Raw genomic sequence first — 15,722 nt, 5'->3', positions numbered from 1 at the left:
ATTTTTTGACAGATGGGTATTGGTGTGTAGCCACAGTAACAACCGTCTTTTTGTCTCATATTAGATTAGATTACCGTATTTACTCGAATCTAAGCCGCACTTTTTTTCTGGTTTTTGTAATCCAAAAAACCGCCTGCGGCTTAGAATCGAGTGCAAAGCAAGCGGAAGTTCTGAAAAATGTTGGTAGGTGCCTCCACAACTAACTTCTGCCGTCGAATATATGTAGCGCTACACAAGCATGCTTTGTGGGCACAAAGATAAATACTGGCGCCAAAACCTCTGCATCAGTAAATAAATTAAAAAAAAAAAAAGGTAGAAGACGAGCTTTTTTTTTCTCCGCCCCGAGTTTCGACCACTGCATTTTCATACATTATCCAACGAAGTAAATACAAATTCCATATTGTTCATCTTCGAATGTAGCAGAATTTCAATGTACTACGAAAATCCGACTGGCAAGACTGTTAGGGATGTTTGTCAATATGGCCAACTCTACGTTCCGAGTTTTTTCCTACCTGTGAGAAGAGATGGTTGCTAATAGGAACCTGATGAGATGTGAATCACATGCACTATTCTCTTCACCGTAAGAATAATACGGAAATAAACATTTTGCCATGTATTCTTTCGTGTTTGCTGCTATCTCATTTAAATCATGTCTGCCTAATAAACTACGAAACTAGAGTGAGACAACAGCAAACGCGGAATACAGTCAGAAATGAAGCATGGCAACTGACTAGATTTTAAATGTAAGATGACTAGTTTCTGTGCAGAATTTGATGTACTAAAGAAGCGGCCGCAAAGATTTTCAAACGGAGAAAAATTTTCGCTAAACTCTCGTTCAGAACATGTTCTATCATACGCAGTCTATTATTTGGTTCTTGTTGATCATTATCAAAGAAAGCAGCAGTGTAAGTAACAACAAATAGCAGTCTCTTGCCATTGTTTCGCTAATGAGACGATTCCTCTTTTTTTTTTTAAGCGGCGGTAGCGCGCACAAAAGCAAGTCATGCCGCGAGCGGCGACTGGCCATAAACACGCACTATCAAAATGCGACAAACAATGCACTACACAGTACAGTAATGCATTTTCAGCTTAGAGTGACAAACACCTATAACAAAGAAAACGGCTCTTATCAGATCAAAGCAAAATAAGCAATCGATTCAAACCAGACGAAGCACGTGAAAAAGGAAGGGTACCCGTATAAATACGGACGGAGCGCCTGACGCATAGCAATGGCTACCTGGTAAAGCTTAACTGCTAAGCTTACGACTCGAACCAAACTACTGTAGCTGTATCGTCTTTCATTCGACCTAAATTGTGTCTCATATTACAATGGACCAACTTTGTTTCGATTTGGAGGTGCGGCCTAAAACTTTTCTCTCCCCTTGAATTTCGATTCTCAAATTTCATGTGCGGCTTAGATTCGGGAAATTTTTTTTTCCTTTATTTGGAGTCTAATTTTTCAGGTGCGGCTTAGATTCGAGTGCGGCTTAGATTCAAGTAAATACGGTAGATTAGATTAATACTAGTTCCATGGATCATGAATACGACATTTCGTAATGATGTGGAACGAGTCAAATTTTCCAATACATGACATAATTAAGTTAATTTAACAACATACTTAAGTAAATATAGCAACTTTTTTATTTTTATTTTTTTTTAATATTTTTTCTTAATTTATATCTAAAAATTCCTCTATGGAGTAGGAGTTGTCATTCAGAAATTCTTTTAATTTCTTCTTAAATACTTGTTGGTTATCTGTCAGACTTTTGATACTATTTGGTAAGTGACCGAAGACTTTAGTGCCAGTATAATTCACCCCTTTCTGTGCCAAAGTTAGATTTAATCTTGAATAGTGAAGATCATCCTTTCTCCTAGTATTGTAGTTATGCACACTGCTATTACTTTTGAATTGGGTTTGGTTGTTAATAACAAATTTCATAAGAGAGTATATATACTGAGAAGCTACTGTGAATATCCCTAGATCCTTAAATAAATGTCTGCAGGATGATCTTGGGTGGACTCCAGCTGTTATTCTGATTACACGCTTTTGTGCAATAAATACTTTATTCCTCAGTGATGAATTACCCCAAAATATGATGCCATATGAAAGCAATGAGTGAAAATAAGCATAGTAAGCTAATTTATTAAGGTGTTTATCACCAAAATTTGCAATGACCCTTATTGCATAAGTAGCTGAACTCAATTGTTTCTGCAGATCATCAATGTGTTTCTTCCAATTTAATCTTTCACCAATGAACACACCTAAAAATTTGGAATATTCTACCTTAGCTATATGCTTCTGATTAAGGTCTATATTTATTAATGGCGTCATACCATTCACTGTACGGAACTGTATGTACTGTGTCTTATCAAAATTCAGTGAGAGTCCGTTTACAAGGAACCACTTAGTAATTTTCTGGAAGACAGTGTTGACAATTTCATCAGTTAATTCTTGTTTTTCAGGTGTGATTACTATACTTGTATCATCAGCAAAGAGAACTAACTTTGCCTCTTCATGAATATAGAATGGCAAGTCATTTATATATATTAAGAACAACTAAGGACCCAAGACTGACCCTTGTGGAACCCCATTCTTGATAGTTCCCCAGTTTGAGGAATGTGCTGATCTTTCCATATTATGAGAACTACTTATTTCAACTTTCTGCACTCTTCCTGTTAGGTACGAATTAAACCATTTGTGCACTGTCCCACTCATGCCACAATACTTGAACTTGTCTAGCAGAATTTCATGATTTACACAATCAAAAGCCTTTGAGAGATCACAAAAAATCCCAATGGGTGGCGTTCGGTTATTCAGATCATTCAAAATTTGATTGGTGAAAGCATATATGGCATTTTCTGTTGAAAAACCTTTCTGGAAACCAAACTCACATTTTGTTAGTACTTCATTTTTACAGATATGTGAAGCTACTCTTGAATACATTACTTTCTCAAAAATTTTGGATAAAGCTGTTAGAAAGGAGATTGGACGGTAATTGTTGACATCAGATCTATCCCCCTTTTTATGCAAAGGTATAACAATAGCATATTTCAGTCTATCAGGGAAAATGCCCTGTTTCAGAGAGCTATTACACAGGTGGCTGAGAATCTTACTTATCTGTTGAGAACAAGCTTTTAGTATTTTGCTGGAAATGCCATCAATTCCATGTGAGTTTTTGCTTTTAAGCAAGTTTATTATTTTCCTAATTTCAGAGGGAGACGTGGGTGAGATTTCAATTGTATCAAATTGCATAGGTATGGCCTCTTCCATTAAGAGCCTAGCATCTTCTAATGAACACCTGGATCCTACTATATCCACAACATTTAGAAAATGATTATTAAAAATACACTCCTGGAAATGGAAAAAAGAACACATTGACACCGGTGTGTCAGACCCACCATACTTGCTCTGGACACTGCGAGAGGGCTGTACAAGCAATGATCACACGCACGGCACAGCGGACACACCAGGAACCGCGGTGTTGGCCGTCGAATGGCGCTAGCTGCGCAGCATTTGTGCACCGCCGCCGTCAGTGTCAGCCAGTTTGCCGTGGCATACGGAGCTCCATCGCAGTCTTTAACACTGGTAGCATACCGCGACAGCGTGGACGTGAACCGTATGTGCAGTTGACGCACTTTGAGCGAGGGCGTATAGTGGGCATGCGGGAGGCCGGGTGGACGTACTGCCGAATTGCTCAACACGTGGGGTGTGAGGTCTCCACAGTACATCGATGTTGTCACCAGTGGTCGGCGGAAGGTGCACGTGCCCGTCGACCTGGGACCGGACCGCAGCGACGCACGGATGCACGCCAAGACCGTAGGATCCTACGCAGTGCCGTAGGGGACTGCACCGCCACTTCCCAGCAAATTAGGGACACTGTTGCTCCTGGGGTATCGGCGAGGACCATTCGCAACCGTCTCCATGAAGCTGGGCTACGGTCCCGCACACCGTTAAGCTGTCTTCCGCTCACGCCCCAACATCGTGCAGCCCGCCTCCAGTGGTGTCGCGACAGGCGTGAATGGAGGGACGAATGGAGACGTGTCGTCTTCAGCGATGAGAGTCGCTTGTGCCTTGGTGCCAATGATGGTCGTATGCGTGTTTGGCACCGTGCAGGTGAGCGCCACAATCAGGACTGCATACGACCGAGGCACACAGGGCCAACACCCGGCATCATGGTGTGGGGAGCGATCTCCTACACTGGCCGTACACCACTGGTGATCGTCGAGGGGACACTGAATAGTGCACGGTACATCCAAACCATCATCGAACCCATCGTTCTACCATTCCTAGACCGGCAAGGGAACTTGCTGTTCCAACAGGACAATGCACGTCCGCATGTATCCCGTGCCACCCAACGTGCTCTAGAAGGTGTACGTCAACTACCCTGGCCAGCAAGATCTCCGGATCTGTCCCCCATTGAGCATGTTTGGGACTGGATGAAGCGTCGTCTCACGCGGTCTGCACGTCCGGCATGAACGCTGGTCCAACTGAGGTGCCAGATGGAAATGGCATGGCAAGCCGTTCCACAGGACTACATCCAGCATCTCTACGATCGTCTCCATGGGAGAATAGCAGCCTGCATTGCTGCGAAAGGTGGATATACACTGTACTAGTGCCGACATTGTGCATGCTCTGTTGCCTGTGTCTATGTGCCTGTGGTTCTGTCAGTGTGATCATGTGATGTATCTGACCCCAGGAATGTGTCAATAAAGTTTCCCCTTCCTGGGACAATGAATTCACGGTGTTCTTATTTCAATTTCCAGGAGTGTATTTTCAACTTCTGACTTTTTGTTCGTAAAGTTTTCATTCAATTTGATGGTAATACTGTCTTCCTGTGCTCTTGGTTGACCTGTTTCTCTTTTAATAATATTCCAAATTGTTTTAATTTTATTATCAGAGTTGCTGATTTCAGACATGATACACATACTCCTGGATTTTTTAATAACTTTTCTTAATATAACACAGTAGTTTTTATAATGTTTGATAGTTTCTGGGTCACTACTCTTTCTTGCTGTCAGATACATTTCCCTTTTCTGGTTACAAGATATTTTTATACCCTTAGTAAGCCATGGTTTGTTACAAGGTTTCTTACGAGTATATTTAATTATTATCTTGGGGAAGCAGTTTTCAAATGCATTTACAAAAATGTCATGAAATAAATTATATTTTAAATTGGCATCAGGTTCACGGTACACCTCATCCCAGTCTAACTGCTGTAGGCTTTCCCTGAAATTTGCAATTGTTAAATCGTTGACTGAACGTACTACTTTGGAGGACTGTTTAGTATTGCTGAATGGAGCTATGTCATATATTGTAACTAGCTGTGCACCATGATCAGAAAGACCATTCTCAACAGGCTGAGCATTTATCTGGTTAAACTTATCTTGGTCTATAAAGAAGTTATCTATCAGTGAGCTGCTATCCTTTACCACCCGAGTAGGAAAATCAATAACGGGTGTCAAATTGAAAGAACCGAGTAATACTTCAGACATGTAATGAGCCACCCTTGTTTTCTCTCTAGTCTTAGTAGAACACAGTAAATCCACATCTTCCAAATCAAGTTGCTCAAGAAACTTGGCGGGAACTATTGATCCTATTTTTCTCATGCTGCTCTGTTAGCTGTGTTGGGACCCATCTTGAACACATTTCTATAGCACTTAAATACGCTCATTGTGTTTGTAACACCTTTGCTTTAGACTGTATTGATTCACAAAAAAAAAAAAAAAAAAAAAAAAAAAAAAAAAAAAAAAAAAATTGGTAGGTTGTTATTTCTTTTGCGAGTAAGAAATGGGGGACAGCATCTGACTCTCACTTGGCAAGATTCCTTACCTTCGTCTTTCATGCATGCAGTTAGACACAACAACATGAGTTTATGTACTACAGTGTTTCTGTGATGCTCAGTGAGATCAGGGAATCCCCACTCTACCACTCATTGTTGCCAGTTAAAAAAAAGGGGAAAAAAAAGAAAAAAAATAACTCATTATGGTCACAGCACACTTCCTTTCTAAACATGCCTCATACGTCAGTGTATATAAATAAAAGTGAAAATTGTTTTCAGATGTTTTTTACTTAATTCATATCCTTGAGGACCATTTTACCTAGGATCAGTGAAAGGCACATAAGCATGAATTTTCTTTTTTAAGTATGTATTATCTCTTTTTGTTTTCATGACATGTTCTACATTCTTGATGATTCCCTCACTATAGTTCCATGGAATGAAAAGTATTTCTATTTATCTGTCTACCTTTATCATATACTGAAGCATAAGATTTCCCAAATACTGGCAATGAACTTTATTTTGCAAAACTAAAATTATAGAGAGACTGAATGGCTGGCCAGTTCTTGCATTCGGAAGGTGAAATTCCAGGTACAGGTATCTAGCTGTCCAAACTGTCAATTTCTTTCTTGTGAAGGAAAATCGGGACCTATCTGTTGTGAGGATGATGGGAGATGTACTACTTTTCTGACTCCTCCCCTATCATCTTTGTTTCCCCTTGCACTCTCAACCCAGGGTGTTAGTGGCTTGCCTCTCCTTTATAACCTGCCAGACTTTTACAGTCTTAATCAGCAATAGCCAATACACTGTTCTGGTCTGCAAATCATCTAAATTTGAATTTATTCAGGGCCATTCTTTTGTGTGTTACAGTTTTGCAAAAGTTATTGTAATGAGCCATTATACACATTTAACAGGAAAAAACTGTGACAAGAATGCAACTGTTATGAGGGATATATAATAAAAGTTATGAGTAACTGATTCTTATGAATATTATTTTTTTAGTTTTTAGATAAATCATATACAACATCTTAGTCTGCAGATTTGTTGCCACTTTCTGATATAGCTCCATTTTTTTGCACACAGTTTTTCTTTCTGCAAGCCTGATAATTCCCCCCTGGTAGAAGTTCATCCTAGCTTCTCAAAGACACTGATGCAGTACTTTCATGTAGTTTTGGCCTTGCAGTTTTTCTTTCACTATACAAGGTTGGGACTGTAGGGAGGGTGCAAAAGACTTTTCCAACCAAATGTTCTAATTTTCTCCACATTGAGACCATGTTGTATAATAGGCTGTAGGAGGACCTTCATTCTGGGACATTTACTGTGCAATGCAAGACATAGCTTCAAATGTGTATGTATGTAAATGACAGTATTTGTGGTCTGTCCAAGTTGAAGAAAATCAACCAGAATGCAGCCCTGTGCATTCCAGATGACACTACCCATAACGTTCTGAGCAGATCACACTGCCCTTGTTTTATCTTTTGACAGCAATTACAAATAGTGCCATTCCATATTCTGGTTTTTTGTTTCCGGCTCATAATGGTGGAGCCAGCTTTCATTGCCTCTGATAATGCTCATCAAAAGGTTATCTCTTTCATTTCAAAATCTCTGAAAATGGCATTGAGTGATGATTCTTCTCTAAAGTTTGTGGCCTTCGGTCAGTAAACAGGCACAAACTTTTCAGTAACCAATCTTTGAATCATTTCATGGTCTGTACTATATCCTATTGCATGTCTTGTTCTGATTTCATTCACAGTGACACATAAGGTTTCTCTAATGAACTCTTCCACTCTTTCCTTGGTGTGTACCATGGAGGAACTTCGAGAAACAGCTACAGGGCCCATTGTGCATTATCATGTTTCCAGATTTGAAATGTTCCACCCATATTATAATGTTGCAGGACCCATACACACATTTCTGTGTGCATGCAGAAGTCTGAGCTGAATGTCAGCAGCAGATTTTTCCTCTTTAACAATGAATACAGTGACAGCACAGTAGCAGAATGAAAACATTGATTTTTGCCATTTTGCAAATATCCCCTTCGTCTTGTGTGAGATGTTAAAGATGTCACAATGAATCCATGCATAGTGCAAAGTCTGTATATGATAATACAATTGTTTTTATTGTTGGAATTGCAATTCCAACAAAGGGTTGCTCATGACATTCAGTATGAAGTTTGTACAATACTGACATCTGCTGGAGTGTGGTTTTAGCAACACGAAAGCACCTGAATGAGATTTTCACTCTGCAGCGGAGTGTGCGCTGATATGAAACTTCCTGGCAGATTAAAACTGTGTGCCGGACCGAGACTCGAACTCGGGACCTTTGCCTTTCGCGGGCAAGTGCTCTACCACTTGCCCGCTAAAGGCAAAAGTCCCAAGTTCGAGTCTCGGTCCGGCACACAGTTTTAATCTGCCAGGAAGTTTCATGAAAGCACCTGTTATCATAACTAGGATTCTCATGTTGTTCTTAGTCATGAAATAATCACAAGCAAAACATAAAATTTTGGGTTGCTGATTGAATAGCAGATATGATGTAGCTCGTAATTAAAAATATTACCCTCTGTCACAAGATGAGCTGCTTTCTTCTGCACTACACTTGAGATATAATAAATTGTACTGTCATATGTGTAAAATTAATAGCCCTTATGTCAATATCAAGACTGTACATAAATCACCAATGTGTATAGTAACTTACAAGCCACAGCTATACAGTGATGTTGTGTAACATGTATCTGAGAGTAACCTCATGGTGATGTTAATTTGTTTACACCATAGCTTAACAAAAATTGGAAATGAGGAAGGGTGTCATACTTTTATGTTGTCGCTTGTTTTTGCACCAGAAACAAAATCTAAACAGTAGGTATAATAAGTTAAGCATTATAAAACATACCTTCTGGTGCAACCATTTGTGATGACATGGGAGTATATAAACAGACATGTCTGATGATGAGGGTAGAAGTCTTGACATCAATCATGTTATAATAAAGGAAGAGCATTAACTGCAAGCTGAGGAATTTTTTTCACTTAATTACCCATATGGTGGAGAGTTTAAATTAAATAGCTGTGTTTACTATGTAATACATTAATTGCTTGTGTGCTTTAGAGTAATAATGGCTACAATTTTTCAAACATAGGTAGTGGGCCCTCAACTATTTTCACACCTTCTGAAATTGAGGAGCTACGATCACATTTGAAATGTGAGAACATATGGGAGGAACTGAGAAACATTTGCAAAACAGGTGGATGGATGAACAATCATGCATTAGTTGAGATGATGGAAGCTCCACTCATGCGTAATTGTGCTCGTTATCTGTATTTGGAAAAAAGACGAGGCTATGCATTTGATAGTGTTGGTAAGTTTCTCAATGCATAAATCTAAAAGTTATTGATGCCTTCAATTTAGATTGCATGTATGGGAATGTTAGACAGTTAAGAATCTCACACTTTTTGTCAAAATAAAGTATCTCATTTTTTACATTACTTATGCTTTTTAAAATTTGTGATAGACATGTTGTACTTTTCTAGCTTCACTAAAACAGAAAATAACTGTTTTTCCTTAAAATTTGCCAGAGTACACAAGTTTTAAAAGCTGAGCTTAATATTTCTGTGTATTGATATGAATGAACCAAAATATTCAAATGATACAGTGGAAGTTTTTGTTTTTAATTGCTAAAATTCTGCATATTTTCATAGGACTGTGAAACTTAACAGCCAGTTTTAATGTTTGGTAACAATGTGCTCTGAATAGTTGCATAAATATACAAGAGCAGTTATGAATAAGAACAGGTAATATGTCACAGTTAGCTAACTCTGTGTTCTCTTTTAGGATTCATTATATTTCAGTTACGTCAAAGTCTCCCATATAAGTGAAGTTCATTGTTCTGTTGGGAATGGACAGATGGGCAGTCAGAGGGAAGCAATTCATGCATCAGTGTTTTGCTCACACAGGAATAGTGCTGTTGTTGGAGAATTCTGTTGAAATATATTCTTGTGGAGATTTTCCATTGTAGCTATTCAGATATTCATGACTGCTGCCAAGGACCTCCCACTGTAGATCATGTTGCTGCTTGCAAAATTTAAATGTACACGAGCGCATCAAACTACATTTGATCTAAGCATACAGATAGTGACATGGTCTGGCAACAAGTTAGGCAAATTCTCCTTTAAAATATGTTATAAACATGGTAGCACATAATGTTTGAATGACAGTACAGTGACACTATGTTGGTGTGTATTTTTGATTGTTAAGTGCATAGATGGTGGATTTAATCGAGCGATGTACTACTGGATGTCATAAATCTCAGCAGCCATGAAACCAGTGGCAGTAGCAGCGAATATCATATCCTTCTTTCAGCAGCCTTAAGGTGCTTTACTTCTGAGAAGTTGTTAATGCTTCTGTAACCTGCCCATTAGGCTGTTGATTCAGTATGGAGTTAGTTACTGAACAATATTTATTCAGTAACTTATCTGCTCTTTTAAATTGTTCTATGTAATTCTGTCAAAGTTACGATGAGAAGTATCCTTTATTTGTGGTGATTAGTTTCAGATTTCAGAAATGATTTCCATTATCAAACCATTGCCTTCTTTGTAAATACTGAAACATAATACAAGTACATTTCCAAATAGCCACAATTGGCGGTCATGAGTAACATGTACAAAATCATCTACAACATATTATGAGTGCTTCTACACTGAAGTCACCATGAGTGAGCCATGAATTTCCTCATGGCTCACTCCTTCTATTCTGTCGAGGAGCTGCTGGAAGAGCTAAAAAATTAAGCAAATTCCAGTGTTACATTCTTGATTTTCTCTATTTAAACTAACAACTTGTTGCCTGAATATGTTTCTTATATTTCATTTTATCTGTTTCTACAATCTACAACTGAATATGTTTCTTATATTTCATTTTATCTGTTTCTACAATCGTATTATAATTTCATGTATTGACTCGTTCCATGACCATGGAGACTTCTCCTTAATGTGGTCCCACGGAACAATAAATAAATAAATAATAAAAAAAAATTTATGATGGTTCCCCTGGACATAACAAAAGGTGGTACATGGTATGGCAAGGCACACTCTGCAATGTGCTCCCTTGCTGGCCACAAGGTTGGTAAGAAATTATTGTGCTAGGGCAGTCCATTCCTCCGCCAGTGTGTTTGACAACTGCTGGGTGCTTGTAAGTGCAAGTGGACATGCTGCAGTATGTTTCTCCAACACATCTCACACTTGTTTACTGGGATTTAAGTTGGGGGATGGGCATGCCAGTCCATTTGTCAAATAACCTCTCATTACAAGGGCTGCTCCACCTGCGCTATTCAATGTGGTTGCCCATTGTCACCCATAAAAATGAAGTCGGGGCCAAATGCACCCTAGGCTTTGTACCTGGGAAAGGAGTACAGTGTCACAATAACATTGACTGATTAGTGTACCATGTTAAAAGATTAGGAGGTCCGTACACCCTTGCAACAGTATGTCTCCCACCACCATAACACCTGGAATACCAAAACAATCACACTCGACAATGTTCCTAGGTGCATTAGATGATCCAATCTCTTGCCATATGAGGGTATGTAATGCTCCCAGGAACATGGTCATGTTTGACAATGTTCATGAGTGCATTAGATGATCCCACCTCATGCCATATGAGGGTATGTAATACACCCAGGAACATTGTCAAACATGATCAGTTTGGCAGACCATGTGTTATGGCGTGGGAACACACAATGTTCCATGGGCATACTGACCTCAAATGGGCGTGATAAGCTCACATGTTGACATTATTATAACACTATACTACTTCCCCATGTGTGTCTTTCCAGGGATGCATTCGTTCCAGACTTCATTTTTATGGATGACAATGCACAACTGCATCAAACAGTGCAGGTGGAGGAACTCTTGGACTGGGAGGATATTTGGAGAATGGACTGGCCTGCCCATTCTCCAAACTTAAATTCCATCGATCAAATGTGGAATGTGTTTAGTTGTATTGCAGCATGTCCACATGCACCAACAACCACCCAACAGCTGTCAACCATGCTGGATGAGAAATGAAAAGCTCTTTCATGAGAATTCCTAACAAACTTTGTGTCCAGCAAGGGAGCACCTTGTAAAGCATGCACTGCTGTCTGTGGCGATCACACACCCTGTTGAGAACTCTGTCCTGCCTTTTGTTATGTCCAGGGGACCACCATACATTGTGGTGACTTCTTTGTAATTATTGTCTTTCAATAAGTGTCATTTCTTTTTGTCTGATTGCATATTTCTGTCAGTTACCTCCTGTACAATACTTGAGCAGTTCTTTCTATGTATGGTCAAAGTTTCATCAAGCTACTTGTCACTGACACATTAATCAAAAGCTACTGTTAACCAGTGTTTGGCTTACAAGGCAATTGTTGGACTTTAACTATCATTATCAAGGAGAGTAAAATACTGGTGAACAATAGTGAAAAAGATGTCAGACATTGACAGTGAAGTACAAAAACATTTACTCTTTGTTTTTACCTCACTTTCAATGTGTAACATCTTTTTCAGTGTTGTTAATCAGTATCTTACCCTCTTTGATGATGATAGCTAGTTAAATTCTGATGGTGGCCTTGTAAGCTGAAAACCAGTTAACAAAATAGATTAATATTATAGAACATCCATAATACTGTTGTTTTCATTTGTAATTATGAGTTTGCCCTACCAAGAAGCTGTGGAAGAATCTGTAGCACCGGCACTATTTTTTGATGCTACTGTCTAAAATAGCGATGCTGCCACAGCTGTTGCAAAACACTATGGTAGTGAGTGCGTGTGAAGCAGATCAAAACATTGTTACGTCACATGCATCAGTGCCACTGGTCAGTATCCACATGGTGGTCTAAACCAGTGATCAACAATATAATAATGTTGATACAGCAGGAAGGCAGGGCCACTGCAGCATTGGCCGAGCAGTTACTACACCTGCGAGCAGCCTTTTTTTTTTTTTTTTTTTTGCATATGTGGTCGGAAGTGGTGCTTCAGCAAAACAAGTAGGCACCAAACTAGTGCGAATACCCATCATTTTTAGCTGAGGTGGCCGCCATCTGGCAGCACCATCTGTAAGGGTACGTGTACACCAGTCGACGGGGCAACATCTTCTGGCAAGCAGCTGCTGTGAGAGTTGGCATCCACAGATACAAGCCTACTGCCGGCAGTAAGTTTGCCACTGTGGACTTAATGCCTTCGAGCTGGTGAGCCACCTGTGGGCTCACATCAGTCACAGCCATCCTTCTGTCCTGAAGGGTAGATGCTTGAGATCAGGGTGGTGCAGCTGCTCGAACACCTATGTGTGGGTGGAAATACTGATGCAGTATGTCTCCACTTGCAGAGGTGGACAACACTGATGAGGGGCTATCTTTCTCTGTGAGAATCACAGTGGATTTCTACACCTACCAGCATGGCTCAGCCTTGAGCCATGCCCAGGAAGTATACGTGGTGCTGTGGCCTCTGTGTGTCAGCATTCCCATCCTGTGAGTAGCGTCATAATGAGCTGCTGGCCGCCTGTCGTAACAGTGCTGCCATAATCACTGCCATCAGCTGTGCCCAGGGTGGTGTTGCCACCACAGAGCATTGTTACGAGTGTTGCAGCTTGTTCTTCAGTAAAATGTATGACTAATAATGATGTTTCTGTGAGTGACCTCCGGTCATCATCATAACAATGATCCACCACCTCAACCCTGCCATTGTAGAGTTTAACCACCTTGGGCCTCTACAGATGAGTTAAAATTGAAAAAATAAAGTTACATATTTAATTTTTTGTTTGTTTGCCAGTAAATATCTGCAGTCCTGGTACCCACTGAAGTGTCTCCACCAAAGTACAATAGTGTGATGCTAGAGGTGCCATAGCCCACTGAGGTGACATAGCCCACTGATAGAGTGAAGTATCTGTGATTCAATAGTTCATTTGTGGAAACTGCAGATATGTTGTAATTGTGTAGGACCAATCCAGATGGCTAAAGAATTCATCTTTATCAGCAGTTTGCACCATTTTGTTTTGGCTCCTCTAGCAACATCTTATGATACTGTGGTACAGAGATTTCATTGTGTACCAGGACTGCAGGTGTGGATCAGCTGACAAACAAAAATTAAATTTTATTTTTTTCATGGTTATATTTGAAACTTTATGACCTCTTGTATATGTCATAACATCCAAACAACAACCAGTTGATCTCTGTGGCGTGGTTAGCCTAGCAGAAAAGGCTCTTTATCAACTCAGCAGACAGACGTCATCAACTCGGTAGACAGATGTAGTAGAAAAGTGGTACACGGAGCCTCAGTGGTAGGTGATCTTGCGCAAGAAACCGTATTCAGACTGCCAACATTGCGGACGTAATCATTGAGCTCTCCTGAACAACAAAGTTGTGACATCATCACAGCACACCAGTGCTGCAGTGGAAGGACAGGGCCACTGTGGGAGAGATGTCACAGTTGCCTGATGACTACACCTCATGGCCTGGTTCTGCAGTAGGGAAAGTGTTCCTGTTGCAAAATTAGTGGTGGTCCAAGCTCATGTAAATACCGTCCTTTTTAGACAAACATTTATTTGTTTGTTTATTTTATTGCAGCCTGTTGCCTATAACTTAAACATAGGTTGTATTGATTCTTACACAAGTTATGCAATGTACGTTATTACTTAATTATCCTACACAATACTACCTGCCATTACCATAACTACTACTACTACTACTACTACTACTACTACTAATAATAATAATAATGGTAACAATAATAATATAAATATGAATAAGTAATTAAATAATTAAAGAAACTACTTTTTCTATAAAAAAAACTATGTGTACTACCAAATCTATGCCTACTATTATTATTACAACTTCAGTTCTTGTCTGTCACATTCCACAACGTAAGCCATTGTTCCCTGTTTCATAGGCATGCCTTGCTAGTTCCTTGGGCACTGTGGATGGTGTTGTGGTTGCATCTGCCTCTTCCATTATTTGAAGGTTCTCTGGTTGCAGGGGATGATCCTCTGTTCCAAAGGAAAATTGTTGTTGCCGGGAAGGAGAGCAGCCACATGCCACCCCATGTCACCCTGTTTGTAGTTCCTCAGATGGCGAGAGACAGCCCAGAGCTGTTTTTCTCTCTGTTGGTGTTATGGTGACCGAGTGTGCAGAATTGGTAGTTCTTCTGAGCCAACTGTTGACCTCAGCTGTTTTCACTGCATTGCTTCTCGATTTCTGTCACAACCTCTCATAGCACTGTAGACAGGGCTTGATTGATATGGTAATGCACTACCCAAGCCTTTCTTGAAATAGCACCACCAGTGTTGTCCAAGATTTGCCATTCTGTCTCACAATGCAGTATTCCCTTAACATCGAGTCATCTGTATTGACTGAGTTGCTGCCGATCAGTGTCAGCATCATCGGCGTACAGTGGACACCCCTGGAGAGCATGTTCTGGTGTACCGTCTTCACCACAGGCTTACTCGGAGGTCTGACTTCTACCAATCTGATACCAGTAGGCAGGGCAGGGCCCATTAATTAATTTATTTATTTATTCAGTCATTCATTCATTCAGTGTTTACAAAGGCATTCATCGCATTATGTATTATCTAAAATATTCTGATAGCTCTATTCTGAGTTACAGTATTACGTACTTATTTTCGTATAATGCACACAGCCCTTGTGAGGCAAACTGAGGAGCTACTTGATTGAGAAGTAGCGGCTCCGGTCTGGTAAACTGACATACGGCAGGAAGAGTGGTGTGCTGACTGCATGCCCCTCCATATCCGAATCTAGTGATGCCTCTGGGCTGAAGATGACATGGCGGCCGGTCGGTACCATTGGGCCTTCCAGAACCTGTTCAGATGGAGTTTAGTTTTAGTTTATGTTCATTTAATACTATACAATATTTCAAATATTATTGAGTCCCTCTGTGGCTGAATCGGAGAGTCTCTTTCGGTCCTTCA

General features: G+C 40.0%; 1 protein-coding gene across 1 annotated transcript in view; it reads left to right on the top strand.

The window, feature by feature from the left end:
• LOC126248970 (malonyl-CoA decarboxylase, mitochondrial-like) overlaps positions 1–15,722 on the top strand; it is a 95,903-nt gene that overhangs the window by 63,458 nt on the left and 16,723 nt on the right. Inside the window, exon 9 of the mRNA XM_049950522.1 lies at positions 8,911–9,129. Coding sequence (XP_049806479.1) covers positions 8,911–9,129 — 219 coding nt within the window. The remainder of the gene's footprint in view (positions 1–8,910; positions 9,130–15,722) is intronic.

The sequence above is a fragment of the Schistocerca nitens genome, chromosome 3, assembly GCF_023898315.1.
Source record: "Schistocerca nitens isolate TAMUIC-IGC-003100 chromosome 3, iqSchNite1.1, whole genome shotgun sequence".
NCBI lineage: Eukaryota > Metazoa > Arthropoda > Insecta > Orthoptera > Acrididae > Schistocerca > Schistocerca nitens.
The sequence above is the reverse complement of the archived record's forward strand: the minus strand, read 5'-3'. Positions and strand labels throughout refer to the sequence as shown.